Source organism: Bactrocera oleae, chromosome 2 (assembly GCF_042242935.1).
Source record: "Bactrocera oleae isolate idBacOlea1 chromosome 2, idBacOlea1, whole genome shotgun sequence".
NCBI classification, from domain to species: Eukaryota; Metazoa; Arthropoda; class Insecta; order Diptera; family Tephritidae; genus Bactrocera; species Bactrocera oleae.
Window position 1 is genome coordinate 8,525,931 of NC_091536.1, and position 19,578 is coordinate 8,545,508.

The 19,578-nt window shown below is 34.4% G+C and overlaps 2 protein-coding genes across 2 annotated transcripts; one reads left to right on the forward strand and one right to left on the reverse strand.

Moving 5' to 3' along the window:
* The first annotated feature begins 309 nt into the window (after positions 1 to 309).
* Nasp (Nuclear autoantigenic sperm protein) lies at positions 310 to 14,300 on the forward strand. The gene is made up of 6 exons (XM_036373183.2): positions 310 to 475; positions 11,059 to 11,370; positions 11,452 to 11,785; positions 12,815 to 12,974; positions 13,069 to 13,349; positions 13,432 to 14,300. The coding sequence occupies exons 2-6, from the start codon at positions 11,105 to 11,107 to the stop codon at positions 13,666 to 13,668; spliced, it is 1,278 nt and encodes a 425-aa protein (XP_036229076.2). The 5' UTR covers positions 310 to 475; positions 11,059 to 11,104; the 3' UTR covers positions 13,669 to 14,300.
* On the reverse strand, positions 3,253 to 18,795 carry LOC106625217 (nuclear transcription factor Y subunit alpha; the record flags this gene model as incomplete). The annotated part of the gene is made up of 5 exons (XM_070112958.1): positions 3,253 to 6,960; positions 7,106 to 7,243; positions 15,220 to 15,459; positions 16,674 to 18,215; positions 18,276 to 18,795. Coding segments are annotated over 5 exons (2,721 nt in total), but the record flags the coding sequence as incomplete, so codon positions are not given.
* Between the last annotated feature and the right edge of the window lie 783 nt (positions 18,796 to 19,578).

The following is a 19,578-nucleotide window of genomic DNA, read 5'->3' on the forward strand; positions in this document are numbered from 1 at the left end:
TATTAAATATAATATAATTTTTTAACGCTTTGAAGACAAACAGAGTATAAAAGTGGTTTTGATGTTACGCGATATGTCCAAACAAGTTTAATGAAAGAAGTGCATTTCCGGTACCAATAAGAAATACTTGGAATCCTTTTACTTATTGCGAATGATACACTTCAATTGACAGCCGTCGTCGCGCGCAAAATTTGGTACAACACTTACTCTCTATCTCTTTTTATACAATCAGCTGTCAGTATCCTAAATACCATGTACGAAAGAGACGAATACCAGCTAACATTTGTCAACGGAATTAAGCGGCATTTTGGTTTGCAGTAATCAAAACGCATTCAGATTCCATTATACTTACGAAAAGTCAAGTGTGTGGACGAATTTTGCAGTTGCATACTTTTAATTGGAATATACTTATATTAAATTTTATTGATAATTGGAGAGTAGTTTCAACAGTTAATCGCAAACAGTTTTTACAAAGGTAAGCATTGAATTGTGTTTCGGCAAAAGCTCTATGTGTGTAATAACCAAGCGTTTGTGCCATTTGTTTTCTCTTATGATTAAGAAGTTGACATCACAAGATTAAATAAATGCACAGCGTCATGTAATGTTGTGCTTTTTTCTATTGTATTCGGAAATGCGTGATTCTAGAATTGCAGCTTTACACGTCTCAGAAAAGGCGCTGGAGAGATGGTGGTGTAGGTGAATGAACCTTTCTACGTTGTTTAGTAATCTGCTGGATTTCCCCTTATATTTTGCTATTGCACATTATATTGCAAATTTTTACATACATATATGTATGCGCAATGTGCATTTTACAGCGATGCAAAACGTTGGTATTGGCGGGCGATTTATCATATATATTTTACCCGCCTTAATTTACATTACACTACCTACTGCAGAAATACGCACATTAATAGAATTAAACTAAATAGCGCATTAATCTCAGTAATAATTTGAGTTAATTAAAACTTATACATGTATATATATATGTATGCAAATGAGTATGTGTATATATTATATACTATGTGTTCATTTGTTTGCAAAAAATAGCGGTGTATCGACCTTGCACAAGGCGCATAAGAACACGTTTTTAATGTAAGTGTACCTTCATTGTTCCATTGACTTGTTTTCGCTATATGTATTTTTATACCCTGAACAAGGTATATTAAGTTTGCCTCAGAGGTTGTAACACTCAGACGGAAAAGAGATAAATTACATGATAAATCATGACAAGCTGAATCAATTTAGACATATCCGCCTGCTTGTTTGTCTGTATATTGAACTAGCTACTCTAGTTGAGATATCGTTCTGAAATTTTGCACACGTCTATTTCTCCCGAAACAATATGCATACAAAATGAACGATCAAAGTCATGTCCTTGTATGGAAAACTTTTTTATCTTCACGAAATTTAGCACGGATTGTTATCCCAGGCAACGGTACAATCTCCGAAGATATTGTCCAGTTCGTACTGTATACTATACAAAACTGACCGATGAAAATACAGGAATAGAATCTTGTATTTGTGAAGGGTATTATAGATTCGGTGCAACCGAAATTGACGTATTTTTTTTATTGTTTTAACATCTGTTTCTGTCAACGACAACGTATATTCTTAATATATGCATTTAAAAATCGTTTGCAAAAAGATTTCCAATGGAACGTATGGAGTTCATTCGCATTTATGAAATGTTGATGAACTTCAAATATGGTCTTAATTGAACTTAATCATTTTCAAGCAGGTTTTCTTAAAAAGGGATAAGGTTCGTTTTATACTTGGTTGACACATTTTTCATTCATGCTAATAATCATGGCGGCACTTTTGTAATTTATACATGTTAAAATTTTAGTAAGAATTTATTAAAAGGGAAGGAAGGTGTTGAAATTAAAATACCAGTATCAGTAGGAGTTCAGTTGAGTTTTTGTCGAGAAAATATAAAATTGTTTTTTTCTGCCGGTAGGCTATGAAAAGTCTATCACCTTTTCGAAGAGCTGCTTAAAGTCTGCCAGATAAGATTTATGTACAAACTATATTTGTCTGTTGGTGTTATAGCGGTTATCTAATCCCCTCTTGGATGGTAGGGTTCGGTTGTACTGTTTCGACGAGGTCGGACCATAGGGAGAAGGGTGTTAGTTGAGTGGGGTTCGCTGGGCATGCAAAGAGGTGGTCGGAGTAATGCGGGGACTCATTGCACGCTGGACATATAATTGGTATGTCGGGTGATGGTTTGACTCCAAGTACAACATTCACTGAGTGTGAAGGAGTACAGACTGTCGAATGTAACTTCTAAAATCTTAGGGTAATTGAGAGTCGGAATTTTAACGCCATCGGCTGTAATGTTAAGACCCAGTCTGTACTACCTCAATTTTCACGACAGCCAGTCTAGTGCCTCACAAAGAACCATTCCAGTCTCAAGAAGCTCTAACAGGCAGCATGACTCCAAGGTTGTCAAGTACCCCTATCCACCCTTCCAATCCTCGTGCGAGAACCTCTTAGCAACTTTGATTCCTCGTATAGTCGTCGCCATACGTCGGTGCGTCACATCAGTCAAGTGCAATTTTTGTACTGGCTGGTATCAATTCAAGACGTGTTCCGACCTGAGCACCACGCGTGATGGGAGTGTGTTGTACGTTGCTCCGTGCTGCAGGAGGCTGCCACGGCAACACCCTACCTAGTTTTATAGCTGTCGTATAGTCCATAAAAATTGGGAGAGTCTCAAAAAATCTTTAGTTCGAGCAGCCAATTCAATATCAATAGAAACTGTGATCAGTGGTCGAATCGTCTGAGCGCTTGTATGACAGCAAAAGTTGAACATTTCGAATCAAAATATCTAAATCACTAATTTATTATATGCATTACTAAATAAAATTAATTTTATTGAAAAATCTATTATATTTTCATTTTTATATGAACGTGTAACGGAACTTATGGCAGGACTAAGTATATGAGAAAACTTTTGCACAAACGCTTGCCAAAATGCAAGGGCCAACGAACTCATCTAAAATACGCTTCCCTATGTTCCGAAATTGCTCGTTCCTTGGGCCTCCCGTTGGTTGACTTTGATTATAAATTATTTGTAATCCTCTCCAAACGGAGTGTAAATACACAGTCAATTTATCTATATTCAAATACAATATATAAGAGAGAATGTTGCTACGTAGGCTTAGCGCTTTTAGTCACAATGCCTGCAGCTTGAGTTTATTACTACAGCTTTAATTTATTACTTACTTGAAATATAAAAAACTAAACAACTAATTGCAGTTTAAATAGATTTTATTTTATTAATTCTTGTATTTAATGTAATTTTAAATTTTAAGGCAAAGCGTTTACATAAAAATACTTTTAACTTCTATTATACATATATAATTTTCTTTACATTATATACCACATGTACATTGTATTATATAACATATATGCATATGTAAATGTAGTTTTAATTTTTACAATTTTACATTTTTTTTTGTTTTGCCATCTTCTTGCTGATTACGTATGTATATTCATTAGCAATTTTGTATTTTTTTTATAATTTAATTTTGTTTGTGCTAAAGCATTTTGTTGAACTCCACGGTAAGGATAATTATGTTTTTCAAAAATTTCACCAATAAATTTTTTCACTTGTTGACATATAAATGTACATACATACATATATACATATGTACTTAAGTATGTAATCTGTTTGTATTTGTAATTTTCCAATTTGACAGAGGGATGACTGGTTCGGTTGTAGCTTAGTGGAATAGTTCTTAATATTTTAAAACTTTATAAAAATACATACATACATATGTGTATGTATGTGCATGTTTGAAAATCATAAATGATAAACATCAAGATAAAGAAGTTCTTTTGTAATTGAATCGTAATATTATAGCATAAAACTAGAATAACAAGTTTATTGTTGCTTAAAAAAATATTAGTATCTATGTGAAGACGTACTATCAGCGCGACGAACTGCGTCGATTTAGCCATGTCCGTCTCTATATACGCGAATGGGTTCTTCTGGTTTTGAGATATCGTTCTGAAATTTTGCTTACGCCCTTTTCTTCCCAAGAATCTGCACATTTCTCTCAACCACCGATATCGTATCACTATATCACATACATATGTACTCGTATGTAACCACCATAAAAAATGAACGCTCAAAATCAAGTTCCTGTATGAAAATCTGTTTTATATGATGAGATATCTTTATCAAATTTCGCATGGATTATTTTTCAATCCAAAGCTAACGTTTTTTCTTGTTTTTATCTGTTGTGTATTTATATTAAAATATCGGCTAGTTTTTTATTCTCAAAATTACACACTGAAGCTGTGGAGTTAAACTTAAATATATTAGTGGCGGGTAGTTGAGTCTAAAAATCGGACTTTAGCTGCATATGTTTTGAATATATTTTGTTTTTTTATTGTACACTAATTTCAATTAACTAACAATTTGTCTAATTTAAGGCTACAAGCATCGCTATAACATTTAGAAGGTGCATTTTATTTTTTATAGAAAAACTTTCATACTCTCATGGGTTAGTGTAAAATTAGATAATTATGTTTTTAACGCATATTTTTGTTTTGTGTAAAGTAAATTTTTACATAAGTGAATCGGTTTATTCAGTATATATTTGTAAATATACATATGTTTAAACAGTTAGCTGTTGGTGTAAATTCATTTTATATTACATTTGTTTTTGTAAAAAATATTTATATAGATATACATACATATATAAGAATATAATAAGCGTGGCTTTTATTAATAATTAAAAAAGTTGAATCTTATTATATAATATTTAAGACATTTTGTGCATGACACTTATTTGTAGGGAATATTCATAAACAAGATGTGACTAAATTTTATTCCGAGCAATTTTATAGGCTTGTTAAATAATAAGGCGAGCGAGCTTATAAGGGTACATTAGGTATTTGAATACAATCGCACATAAATATATCTGAACATCTGGTTTTATACGGGTTTGAAATCATTGGGTATTGATAGTTGCCGCGAAGTTTAAGCACTTTAATATTGAACCCTTGTGGTTTCAGTGCAAAAATTTTTATAAAGTTGGGTTGCAATTTATACATTAAGATATATAATTGAATCATCATTTGTATTAATTTTGTTTATTTTTCCCGAAATTCTTAACTAAATATAATTTTTAAATTTTTAATCGCAAATACCGCATTGAATAAAAAAATGTTTTATCCCAAATACCGGATTGAAAAAAATAAGATAAATATTTTTATTAGAATTGACGTCTCTTTGCGTTTGCGTACTTCATGTTCTGCCATTTTGGTTATATTTTGAAAAGGAAAGCTTATTTTTAATAAAATATCCAACTTATTTTTATCTTATTTATATTTAGTTACTCTTAATTATAGTTTTTCTCTTAGAAATATGAAAATCTGTCCGTTTTTATCTCTTTTCATTCCAGCACATATTTTTTAACATAAAAATTGGTGTAACAAAAACAAAAACATATTTCAAATTAAAAAGAAATGTTTTTTTTTTGTTATTCCAATTTTTATGTTAAAAAATATTTTCTAAGTTTTTACTTCATCTAAACATCTTGTATTCAAAATTTAAATTTGAATTGAAAATTTAATTTTTAAACCCGAAATCAGAATTAAAAATTTAATTTTTAATCCCAATAGCTTGAATTAACCTTAAATTTTCAAATTTTAATCTCAAAATCGAAATAAAAACTTGAATATTTATTTTTAATCCCAAAATTAAAATAAAATAAAAACAATAAAAAACTGAAATCTATTTTATCCAAAATTTTTGAATTATAAAATTCGCTACCTTGCTCTCCAAAACTACAACAACAACAGTCATATTTGAATTCCCGCTGAGCCTACGATTTTGGGAGTTGTGCGAAGTGAAGCATACCCCTGTTACCAAATATGTTTAACGTTTGTTGGAAGGAAGACCCAAAAGTTAACTTTTACTCACATTGCCTCTATTATTCACTAAATAACTGATTCCATGTAGTTAAAGTCGTGTGAACCACAATAACCATACGAGTATATTAGAATTATTAAAATCTTGCTAGGTGGGTTATGAAGCAAAGGATTGAAAGCTTCAAATCGCTTACCTCAACTTGATAAAATTAAGTAATTAAAACCCTTACAAATATTCGCAAATACCTAGCGCACCCTACAATACAATAAATAAATTTGTTTGACCCATAATTGTTGTATAAAGCTTTTCATTAAATAAATTGCATTAACTACTTATTAGAGTAAATTTACAAAACAATCATGAAATTTGCGGTTTTGTTTACAATAGTAAGTAAATTAGGATAAACCATTTACTTTAATTTTTTTTTAAATAGTATCAGTTTTTATGTAACTAGTAAAAATATTACATTATCTTTTAGAGTTCCTCTTGTCTCGCATTATGTTTCAAAGCAGCTCTATTTTAGTCATTTTACTTTGTGTCTGTAATTTGTATGTTGAACAGTTACATTTACACTTTAATTAAATTGCATAATTAACCAAGTGCAGCGCTTTGTAATTAGCTTGATTTCCTAAAATATTTCGTGCGTACATTGTACATACATACATACATACATACAAATTTCCACGAAGTCCGCGAACGTTTGCATGCGTAATCTTGCAATTGTAATCGCTTGTCACTTGATACACACCTACAACGCCTGCACGACCTTGTGCGACCTTAGACGACTTCCAACGACTAAATCAATAGCGCTGAAAATGGATTGTAACGCATAATTTTCGACAGTAAAATCCATAACACTGATGTGATGCCGCACAAGACAACACCGCCCCAACCCAAATCCAAACTCCATGATGTCAGAAATATACGTGCACCCAATAACGGTTTAGCCATAATTGCCACGCCGCCCGGTCGCGCCACAATACCGTCAACAGTGCCATCATAGTCGCTATCCAACATGGGACGTCCTTGTTGGCGCTTAAAATGTATAATCATAAGGGTGAAGAGCGCAAAGAGTGCTGCAATAAGAAAAACAAAAAAATTTAGACATATTTTTTTCATAGTACATAAAAGTACTAAATTACAATTGTTTGCCTTCAAATATAAGAATGTCCGCAGAATTATTATTTCGTTGCGAAATGTCTTTCTACGCTTTCAACTTACCCGCTAGTAGATACATGACGCCTGTTATTAGTATGGCGCTTATTTGGCGCTGACAAACACCGAACGCGCCCACCAATGCAGCGCTACCCAGTATAATTAGGCAGACCAATGAGCAGGAAATTGACAAGTTTTGCATTCCTTTTGTTTTTATATATGGAAAAATTACAAATATATTAAATAGTTAGTTATGCGGTTATGTTGTATGAAATTATATTATTAATAACTATTTTTTTTTTTGTAAGATAAAGGTTTAAGGTTGTGTAGGATATTGAAGTAAAATTTGCGCAGTTTAAAAATTTGGTTTAAAATGTGAAATGTTGACATACTTTATTTATATATAATATTTTTTGATATATAATATGGGTTATTATGTATTTATATGCATATGCTCGATTATGTGTGTAGAAAAGCTCAAGCTGTGCGCCAAACAAATGTTCATGAAATATGAAAGCAAATTGCGAAGAAAATGTACGCATTGTTGTTGTAATAGCTGACTAAAACGTTGCCCAAATAGTTTTGGAAAATGGTACAGTGGCAACAGTTCTTGGCCGGTAAAATTTAGTTCTGTTCGGTTAAAATAAACCTAACTGTTTTGAGAGCGAATGGCGGAACCTTATCAGCAACTGACCCTTTTATACACTGAACAGGAACTTTTTTATTTGACGAGATATTTTCACGATATTTGTCATAGATTATTATTCAAGGCAAACCTATAATCTCTGAACAAATTGTTCAGATCGGAATACTATAAAATACCAAACACACAAGAAAATGGCATAATGAAAATACAATAAACATAAAAAGCCAAAAATATGTATATGGCATACTCGTATGTATTTAAACATCTAAAAACCCATGTCAATATTAAATGTATAAGCCTAAGGGTTATATCATACCATACTGCCTCATTAATGACCAACTACCGTTTCTAATGTACGTCCAAAACACAACAATAACATATGTATATAAACCACATATGTATGTAATTGTAATGTGTGGCAATATAACTGCCAGCGCCTAACGTTCAATACCACTTACCACTGCTCTTTTCGCTTTTTATTGCAGACAAACAGTTATTGACACCGTGCATACCGCTCTTGTGTAGTTTTAGGTCTAAATAACTAATTTTATGAATAAAAAAAAATACTTGGAACTATTGACGTAAAACATGTTCTAGCAGTGCAAGGCAAGCACAAACATACACAAGTTATATAATTTATCATAAATTGCTGATAATGGCGAACGCGCATAAAACCGAAGTCAAAATCGTTAGCCATGACAATGCGGCAGCGATAGCTAGTGGTATAGTGAATGGTGAAAAGCGCAAACGTGGTCGTCCACGTGCGATTGTTGGCGTGGAAACAAAACCGGGTACATCTTCAGAGCCCAAGACAAAGATTATCAATGGCAAATTGATGAAAAAATCTGTGGGCAAGCCGAAGAAGCTGAAGACTGGTAAACCTGGTCGGCCACGCAAGCAATATATTTGGGTTGAAGCAAAATGAAAAATTTGAAATATCGGATGGCGAGAAATACAATAATAATAATTAAAAATCGCAAGTTTTTTGTGGGCGAAATATTCTGTTCATTATGATTATAATTTGTAAATTAAGCTTTTTCATAAAATAAGCAGATTTATTTCTGTTGAAATTTTATGCAAACAAAATCATTATAAAACGAATTTTTAAATTGTATAATTTTATTGCTAATATAATAAAAAATTAATTATAATTTTTGTAAAATAATTAGCATTATTGCCCGAGGGTTATGACACACAATTAAGTACTTGAATACTTTTTTTTAAGAATACATACATTTGGTATACAAATAAGTTCTTAAAGAAAGTCTCCAAGTACTTGATTTTAGGAGCTTTTATTTCATTCAAGATAAATCGCCTAAATGTAGGCAACGATTTTTTTTTTAAATCCCTTAATTGTTGCATATTTTTATATATATGACGAAGTTCAATGTCATGTCATTTTAATTTGCATTTCCTTTTCGTGTAACAACAAATGTCGCGACTTGTAACGCTTGTCACCAAAAATATTTACAACTTCTTTGTATAATAAAAATGTGTAATTTGAGGTGAAAGGCAATGCCAAGTTCATGCACAACACATTAGCGGAAGAGCCGTAGTGCCGAGGAAATGCGTTTTACTCATCCATCTGATTGTGATGGAATGTCACCAGCGCTAACGAACTATCAAACTATATATAAAATGTAAATGAACACACGCACATATGCATATATGAATGTACAATACTATATAAGTTCAACTGTCTGCCACAAGGCCTTGATTTTAATTTATTTCATGTGCTATTTGCATATCCTTGCACACATCAGCATATACCATATTTAATAATGTATTCATGCACTTAAGCTAATTGTTTTAAAGTGTTAGCATGTAAATATTTTTGATTTAAAAATCAACTTTGCAGATTTGTCAATTTTCATTATGCTCTTGCGGTTGTTTGTAACACCATGTATGTTGTTGTGGCTGCTGAATTCTGCCGAGTTGACAGTCCTTGGCCGGATAAAATCCGGGTCCGTTCTGTCCGTCCGACTGTCGTGGGAACGGTAACACCATGAGTCAAGTTAACCGGGTATAATCACGCCTCTTCACATATAACGGTATCAATCAAACACCAGTGAAGATAACGGGATAACACTGCAAGGTAGATCCGTGAATTATCTAACAGTGGTCGAAATCGGTTTATAAGCTCCAGTATATACTGTATACCGCTCAATATGTAATATATATAAAATGCAGTTAACATATAAATGTTGGTTATATTATAGTTTAATGCCGAAAATGTGTGAAATCGCTCGACGAATTACCCAAGCTCCATATACCACATCACAATCATTATAGTAATTTTTGTTATTCTAGGTTATTCCAGCTATACTTTAGTAATCTCAGAAGTTAATGTAATTAGTACAGACCTGTCCCCACTTTGCCGTATATAGTAATTTCCGATTTTCCAGCTGACTTCAAACCGTTTATGTCGGCCAATATGTGTGATATTTTAATGAAATTAGGTAGACATGTTTTCTAAAACATAATATGGTTCAGACCTTGGTCTTAACCTCAATTTCCTAATATAATGATTACCGTTTATCTGGTTCTTAAACCCAATATGTTAAATTTGGTCTCTTTGGTTGAGTTTATATAACATTTTAGTTAATTGTGTTGATTTTAAGTAAATATCTTGGAAAAGCAGCAAAATATAGTATCGAAACTAAGTGAGTCTATGATCTATAAGTATATAGTATTGTTTATTTATACAAAATCGCTTGAAATAAGAATTATGTTCGATGTAATTGCAGGTTTTATGCTTATGTTACTTATTTCATCAATTTTTAAAATATTTTTTGAAGCAATGAAGTTAGTTTTGGAAATTAATAATCGAAATTTTCATGAATTAGGCATAACTAGTCTTAAACTAAATGAAAATGAATTTGATATGCATGTTTTAGCAGCGGAATGGGTATGCTAATATTTTTATTTTTGTATGAAGTTATATATTAAATAAACATATATGGCTACAGTTAGTTATTTAACCAATCTAAATCATGCATAACTACAAGCAAGTACGTAATATGGATTGTTAGGCGCTATTATAAATATACTGAATGAAAAATAGTTATTCAAAGATTTGCAGGTACAACCTACGTGATTAGAAGAATCTTGAGTTGTTGACTATTGAGCGACGAAGAATTTGATGCAGCGAAAAACTACATTGAATATTCTGTTTGTTATTTGAACAATTTTTGCTTTACGAAATTCATCTAAATGCATATGCAGCCAATTTGAAATACATACAATACATAAAAAAAACCTCACCTAATTTAGCTTGAAGCTAATTGCGGCAAATATGTGTATATTCTATAACTACTCATAAATTCATTTGTGTATACTACAAATATTTTTATAATTTTCTCTTTAATTGCAGTTTATATATTTGCAACACTTAAAACCTAAAAAATATATATATCAAGATGTCAACAGATGAGCAAAATCCTGTAGTATCCAACGATGATGGCGGCGCTGCCAAAGAAAGCCTAATTGCTGAGGGAGAAACTGGCTTTATCAATCAGGAACATGCAATGAAATTACTTGAAGCCAAGGAGTTGTACTGTTATGGTTCACGAAATTTCCTTATAAAAAACTACAGCGATGCGGCTGATCAGTTGAGTCAAGCATGTGCCCACTATGAAGAATTGTATGGCGAGCAGTCGAATGAATTGGGCATGCCATATTTGCTGTAAGTGCCATTTAAAGCGATTTCAACAAGCAGCAGCAGACTAAAAAGTAGCAATTTTGCTTTTATGCCTTTCACTTGTAGCTATGCAAAATCCCTGATTGCCTTAGCACTTGATGAGAACAAAGTCATCGATGTGCCGGACGAAGAGGAACTCGATGATGATGATGATGATGATGATGATGAAGATGAAGATGCCGATGAGGTGGCCGTCGCGAAGAATGGTAGTGGTAATGGCGCGGCGGCAGCGGCGACGAGTAGCACCTCAAAAAGTAACAAAGAGAAGAGTGATGAAATGGAGGCGGATTCAACGGCTAAAGCACCTCTTGCTGCAACGCCGGTTTTGGATGACGAAAAGCCAAGCACCTCAAATGGCGATGCTAGTGGCGATGATATTGCAGACGTTGATAATGACGCGGTGAGTACCACTTGGAAGTTAATTTCATTTCGAAATTTAATTCGTACGTGTTTTGAGTGCTTCAAATGCAATCGAACTGATTTGAATTGAATTTGGGAATTGTCGCAAACAATGAGTGTCCTGATGCGAGCAGCAAGAACAATGTGCGATGTAGAACACAAGAAGCGTTGTATTTGTAGTTTGACAAATTTAATATTTTAGTAGACAGGGGAAATGTACAAGCTGAATTTGTGGAACTTAGATTGTATTGGATTAAAAAAATATATAATAATAATAAATGTATATACAATAAAGTACTTAAATTAAATTAAATAAAGTTGTAAAAATTATTAAATAAAATATTTAAAAAGTATAAAATTATATATAAAAATTTAACAAAAATATAAAATTATTAAAATTTCTAATATTAAAATAAAAGGAAATAAAATAATAATTCATATTAAATTACAACTATAAAGAAAGAAAATACATAATTAAAAAAATTAGATACAATTAAATATGCGTATGCACATAAATTTATGCTAATAAAACATTTAAATTAAAAAGTAAATAAAATAACATAAAAAAAAGAAAAAACAAAATCAAAAAAATGAAACTTTTACAAATAAATATGCATATATGAATGTAATAAATTATAAAAAAAATTAATAAGAGGTAATAATTAATAAAAAACATTACATTTAAACGATTAAAACAAAATAGTAATCTAAAAATACTAATTATTATACATATTTCGAACAAAATTCGTATTTTAAAATAGAGCAGCAAATAAATGCAAAAAACAGTTAAAAAATATATATAATAAAAACTAAAAAAAAACCAACAACATATTACAAAGTCTTAATATATAAAAAAAAATTAAAAAGTGAAAAAATAAAAAATCATTACTTTTTTCTCTGTGGAATTTTAAATATTTTACGTTACGTTTAAAACGTTTTTATATATATTTTTTCTAATTTAATAAATTTTTTTTTCTTTCTTTCTAATTTGATAATATATCTTCATAATTCTGTGCCACTTGATCTTTAGGCTTCCAATCTGCAATTGGCCTGGGAAATCCTTGAGTTGGCTGATAAAATTTTCTCCCGTCAAGGCGGAGATGGCATGTCAAACTTGGCTGAGGTGCGAACGGAACTGGCTAATATTGAATTCGAGAACAATTTGCCTGAGGCGGCACGTGATGACTACAGTAAATATAAAAATCGAAAGCAAAAAATGAACTGCATTAATTTATTTGCTTTCCTTCTCTTTCTCTCTCTCTCTCTCCTCTATCATTCATGCAGTGAAAGCATTAAAAATTTACTGTGAAATGCCGCCAAACTATCGACGCGCCATGGCAGAAATACATTACAAAATCGGTCTAACCTATCTGATGCAACAAATGAACAAGGAGGGCGCTGAATCGCTAAAAGCTGCATGCGAGCTGATCGATGGTGAAATAAAGGAAATACAAGAGTGTGATGAGGAGCTGAGCGAGAAGCGGAAGAGTAAGATACAGGATTTGGAGGAGACCAAACAGGAGATTTGGGCGAAAATATCCGAAATCGAGGAGACACAAGCGCAGGTGAGAAATTGTATACAATCTAAACGACAACAATATTAACTAATTATGCTTGGTTTTTTTTTTTCGTTTCCGCTCTGCATAGAACGTTGCTGAGGTGCGCGCAGCGCTGGACAGCTACATCAAACCAATTAACAGCGCATCAACGGAATCAAATGGTGCAGGTTCCTCAACTGTTGCAGGATCAACATCAGCAGCGAGCGCGTCGTCATCTAGTGCAGCCAAGCCGACGGATATTTCACATTTAATTAAACGCAAGAAGCCGAATGATAATACGGAAGCTGAGGTTGGCGCGTCACCAGCCAAACGACCAGCTGCCTAATTATTTTGGTTTCTCGTGCGGCCGTGTTATTTGATTTGATGCAATTTTTTTCGTTCGCCATTATAGCGACAAAAAGAAATTCGTTTATACATATGCACGAAGAGCATAATTTTTCTTCAAAAAGTTCTTATTTAGTTTTAAAATTAATTATTTTTGTTTGTATTTCTTTTTTTGTGTTTTTTATTTTGTTGGTAAAATTTTCAGTTTTTGCTTTGTTTCAATTTATTAATCTTTATTTTTATTTGTTCGCACTCCAAAAGAATTTTTTTTTTATTATTACTTCAAATTTGTCAATTTTATGATTTGCACGTTTTGCTAATTCAATTGCAGTCGTTATATTTTTGTTTTCTTGCTTTCACAATTAACAATGTTAAATTTTCTTAAATTTTTCTACAATAGTACTTAGTTGTAAGCATATACATTGAAAATACATATTTATAAAGTATATACTTAAATTATATAATAGTTTATCTTGCTAATTATTGTATTGTTACTTTTTTATGGCACAAATGTTTGTTATCAAACTCATTTCTACACTACTCTCACCTACTGTAAGAAAACTCAACGAAAAATGCATAGTGTTAAGTTAAACAACACAAATATATGAATAATATTACTACAAAAATACAAAATTGATAGTTTTCCAAAAATATTTATACCCTAAACAGCGTAAATTAAGTTTACCACAAAGTTTGTAAGACCCAGACAGAAATGTTGGAGACTCTAAAAAATAAATGTATATAAATCAACAACACGACGAGCCAATCCGATTTAGCCATGTCCGTTTGTATGTCAGCTGAAATTTTGCACACATAGTTTTCTTTCCAAGAAGCTGCTCAATTGTCGGACCCGTCCATATCGGGCCACCATGGCATACAGCATATAGCATATAGCTGCCATACAAACTGAACGATCAAAAGCATGTCCTTGTATGTGAAACTTTTTTATTTGACGAAATATCTTCACGATTTTTTTCCTATTTACCGTTATCAGTTGAAAAAGCGAGATAACAGTGAACTCTAAGCTAGTTTTCACTAATAATTTCAGTTCTCAAGCTAAATTATCTACCATATATGTGTAGCATTCTCTCATTACTGCTCTATATGTAAAATGTAAATATGTATACACGCAATGCTTAACTACATAACTATCAGCGAGTAGCACTCGCAGTGACTACATATGCATTCGATGATAACGAAACTATTGTCTAATGCAATTATTTATGTAGCACAGCTTATTGAATTACATATGTAATGCATTAAATAAATATACGCGTATGTATGTAATTGAGTAGTTATGTTGTTGCCTAAAAGATACTTGAGATAGTACGACAGTTGAATTTAGTAGCTTGGTAAATATGAAAATTCAATATTTTGACGTAGAAATTGCAGTTGCGAGTGAGAGAACAATTCTTTCTATGTGTGTGTATGTGTTCGACCAATTATTTTTTTTTTTACACTTTTTCACAATTCAAATTATACTAAATTTTTGTGTTTTTGTATTTTTGTGTATGTGTGTAATAGAAATACACATAGATTGTACCATACGTACTTAAATGGGGCTGCAATGAGGTCTGGGACTCACTATGTTGCCAATCGTTGCGTTGCTCTTCACCGCGTGCATTCTCCATCGAACCGGCTAAATAATTGACGCAAGGTGGTGCACCGCGTGGAAATTTCGGATGTCTTCGTAGCTCTTGTAACTCCTGCATTGGCAAGTCTATGCACAGAGTCCAAATGCCACCATGCATGGGTACTAGGAAAACAGTTTCACGACGAAAGCGATATTCGGCTGCAATTATAAGGGAAAGCAATGCGTTAAATACGAAATAAGAGTAAGCCTTAAGGCACAAACAGTCACCGACGCAAAACCGTGGACCGAATCAGCTGATACAATCTATCTTATGAGAGCGCAATGTAAATGAACAGTCACCACCGCTTCAACAGACCATACGGTAGGATATCCGCGAAAATTGAGTCCGATGAAGTTCGGTAACTTTACTTACCGTTCCATGTACACTAATTCGATAGCCGAAAATGTAGTTATTATTAACTTTCAAGCTAAATTTGTAAATTACAACCAAAGTCCTATCTGTTGAGTTCTTTTTATGAGTATCAAACCCTGTAGAACATACTTGGATGACAGATCATTTAGTATTTCAACACCTTCATCCACTCTCTCTACGGCTATAACCACTTATTTGTCCAATCAACACACATTGCATGTGGGAACCAAGATTACTCGTAAGACATGAGACTGGAGTACACCACCTGACCTCTATATATACTATTTGTAGGTTTGACCGTTTTTATGATCTACCGTTGGACGACTTCAATGACATTTTCTAATTCTGGCACAAAATAGGGTCAGGATTACCACTAATACAACAAAAGCAAAAAATTTCATGGATTGAATTTCTAACGAATAATACGAAGCGGCATCGTCATGGCTGGATATACACAGCCCGAACACGCTACCATCGACTCCTTCACGTCGTACCTCACTTTTTTAACTATACTTCATTTGTCCCACGCTTTTCAAATTGTTTCGCATTAAATGACTAATTCCTGCATAATTCAACACCGAGTTAAGTTTAGCTTTTTTTACAGCCAAATCGGTACACAATTGACCTCAAAATATCAAAGTTTAGCCCTAACCATCGCAACTCATCTATCAAGTGAAGTAACATAACAATTTTCGGTAATCCGTAAACCAAAAAGCTTCTGGGTACTGGTAGAAATTATAGCAGATTTTTATCGGCCAATGTTATGTCCTTTTTATCAAATCAACATTTTCAACGGTCACCTTAGAATAGAATTAGACACAGAACTTCAGATGAAATAAGAGAAATGAAGTACAATATGCAAAATGCTATGACTCCAATTAAATAAAATCCCAAACTTATATGCGGTTGTTGCTTTCACTTCGTTCTTCAAACGAGACGAACTCCTGACAATTAGTATATACAAAACTAGGAACAACACTCATTGAGTGATCTCATTTACCTTTTTTGTCGGGCTTTAGCATCGCCACTTTATTGTCCAACATCCACTCCAACTGCATACTCGAACGATTTGTGTACCGATCCAAACTGTTGCGATCCCAAGTGACATGCTCCCAGTGATCAGTCATAATGGCGGCGCAGAGCATTGCCGTCGCGCTGGTGGTCATCAGCAGCGTCACAAACAGAAATAGCACTGGCGGTGGTCCAACACAACAGTTAGAGCAGCAACCCGACGCGCCAGAGCTACTACCCATATCCATAGCCGAATTGAGTGATGTGGGTGTGTCCAGACCGCCGCCAGTGCCGTCACCGTTTTGATTCAGCGCCTTGGCGCAGCTACTATTACGCAACAGTATGCTATTGCTGCGTCTTAAACTCTCAACAGCCGCTGCAGCGGCTGCAGTTGTTGCCGCAGTTGGATCAAATTGAAACGACGAATTATGCACCACAGCCGACGAATGTTCATAAATGCTGTTATGCCGACTTGGCGCAAAGTAATAGCACGTCGTTTGTGTATTGTTTTTCGTATTGTGATTGCTGGGACCGTTGCTAACGCCGAAATTACTGCTGCCACCGGTTGTACCGCCGCCAACATCATCGCCGTGCTCATTAATTGCGCTCAAGTCCTCATTGCTTGACGTATACAAAATGGATTGAGCAAATTGATTCGAATAGCAATTCTGCTTGAAAGCGCTACTGCCGATTTGAAAGTGACTCGACGGCTGGTGGTGATAGTGATGATTTCCGCCAGCAGCTGTTTTAGAGAAACCGCCGGACGCCTGCACGTAGAGTGCCTCGTAATCGTAATGATGTGGATTCCTATAGATTACCGGCCAGGAGCGTGTGGTCTTCGAGTTGTGACTGTAAGTTGTGGTGGTGGCGGCGGCAGCAACAGCAGCAGCAGCGATAGCTGTAGGTGGTGGTGCCGTTGGTGCAGCCGGTATGTTAGTTTGCTGACCGTAAATGTTCGGTGCGTTCGCAAGGCCAACTGCAGAGATGATGCTGGCAGCAGATGTGGAAGGCGACAAGCCGCCACCGTTTTGTATTGCTGCTGTAGATAAACCAACACTAGTTGTTGGTGAAACAGATGCGGCGATCGCGGTGCTATTGGAGGAAGGTGTGAGCGCCGTCGGACTATGGCCGAGCGTGATATCGTGCGTCTCCACTAAAGGTGTCAATTCAGTGGGTTGACTCTCCTCACTAGTTTGTGCAATCAATTTTTCAGCTGTAGTTCTGGTTGGACTCGCCTGTTGCTGATGTGGCTGCTGGGTCGCCTTCTGGCGTTGCAGTAGATTTTTCGTAGACGCGGCAATTGTTGTCGGTCTAATCGGCGTTGTGCTGGCGGTCAATTTCAGTGGTGGTGGCAGCTGGCGAACCGACTCTTTGCCGGTGCCGTCGCCGATGCCAGGGCCGGCAACGCTGCTGTTGTTGGTCGCTTGTGGACTTACGCGCACTTTTCCGTTCACATTCGTTGCTATCACAATTGTTGCTGTCGGCACCGCTGTCAATTCATTAAAGTCCTCCTCCTCCACCAGTGTGGCTCCTGATGAATAAATGTTGTTAGTGTGTTTATTGCGTTGTAGAAGAGTTTTACTGTTACTACTATTTTGGCTATGGCTGTTGCTATGATTAATGCTGTTCTTGCTATTATTATTATTGTTGTTGTTGCTGTTGTAATTATAGTTGCTATAGCAGTGGCTATTGCTATTGCTGTTGCTGTTGCTGTTGCTACTTAGCTTGGCTTTCGATTTTTTATGTGATTTCTGTTGTTGCGCTTGCTGTTTATGATTTACTTTTTGTTTGTGATGTTGTTGCTGTTGATGTTGCTGATGTGTTTGTGTTGCTGATTTTGATGGCAGCTGTTCGGTTGTCTGATGATTAGCGTGCTGTGCTGCATGCGTATGTGGTGTTGTTGTTGTTGCTGTTGTAATGGCCACTGTTGCTGATTGTGATGTTGATGTTGTTGATGCTGATGATGTTGATGATACCGATGAGAATGGCTGTAATTCATGATAATGGCCATCGGTCGGTGAGGTTACGCTCACTTCGGGTACGCAGCGCGTAGTCACTTTGTAGTGACTACCGCCGCCACCACCCACACCCAAACCGACCCGCGTCTTTACCAGTCATAAGTCGGTGTCACGTTTCTTGATCTTATTGAGGCTCATGTTTTTGAGTCCGGTTGTGGCGGTTATTGTTGCGGCGACTGTTTTTTGTGTTGAATTTTTGGAAGTGCTCGTGGTTTCGGTAATTTTTGTTTTTGTATTGTGCGAAAAAAAGGAATTGTGCTGTGCGGTCGGCGGGTTTTCGATAGATATGATAGATATAGTGTGGTTTATGCGTTCGTACGGGATAGTCGGTGGTGTCGGTAGGAGTGTGTGTGTATGTGATTTTAATGAAAGTTGTGTGTGAGATAAATTATGTAAGCGTTTCGCAATTAGTGAGCTTTGAAAATGGGCTTTAAGCAATGAGATTGTTTGTATATATTTGCTTGTGTTGTTTTGTTGCTGTTTGTGTATCTCTAGCAACTATAATTGCTAATTATAAGTTATATTATTAAAACAGCTGCTATTGTGTGCCTAAAAGTATGCTAATATATTTTGTATTTTTCAAATTTCGCTCTAGTGTTGGCAACCCTACTCGGCAAACAGGCTCTGTATTTACTTGTAATCGTGTGCCTCTATTATAAATTTAGTTATCACTACAAATTACGGTGTTTTCAATAATTTTCAACAAATCTCGTATTTATTGGTGCATTTGTGTGCATGTGTTTGTGTGTGTGTGTTGGTAAGTGTATATTTTCTTTTCGTTTGCTCAGTTAAAGCTTTTGAACTACTGCGTTTAAGATTTTTGTTTGTTAGCATCAAGCTACAAAGTAGAAAGAAATGAAAAAGTAGATAGAAAAT

Coding starts and splice junctions, on each gene's coding strand:
- Nasp (XM_036373183.2), top strand. CDS start 11,105: ATGTCAACAGATGAGCAAAATCCTGTAGTATCCAACGATGATGGCGGC. Junction 11,371..11,451: donor TTGGGCATGCCATATTTGCT/GTAAGTGCCATT, acceptor TTTCACTTGTAG/CTATGCAAAATCCCTGATTG. Junction 13,350..13,431: donor TCGAGGAGACACAAGCGCAG/GTGAGAAATTGT, acceptor CGCTCTGCATAG/AACGTTGCTGAGGTGCGCGC.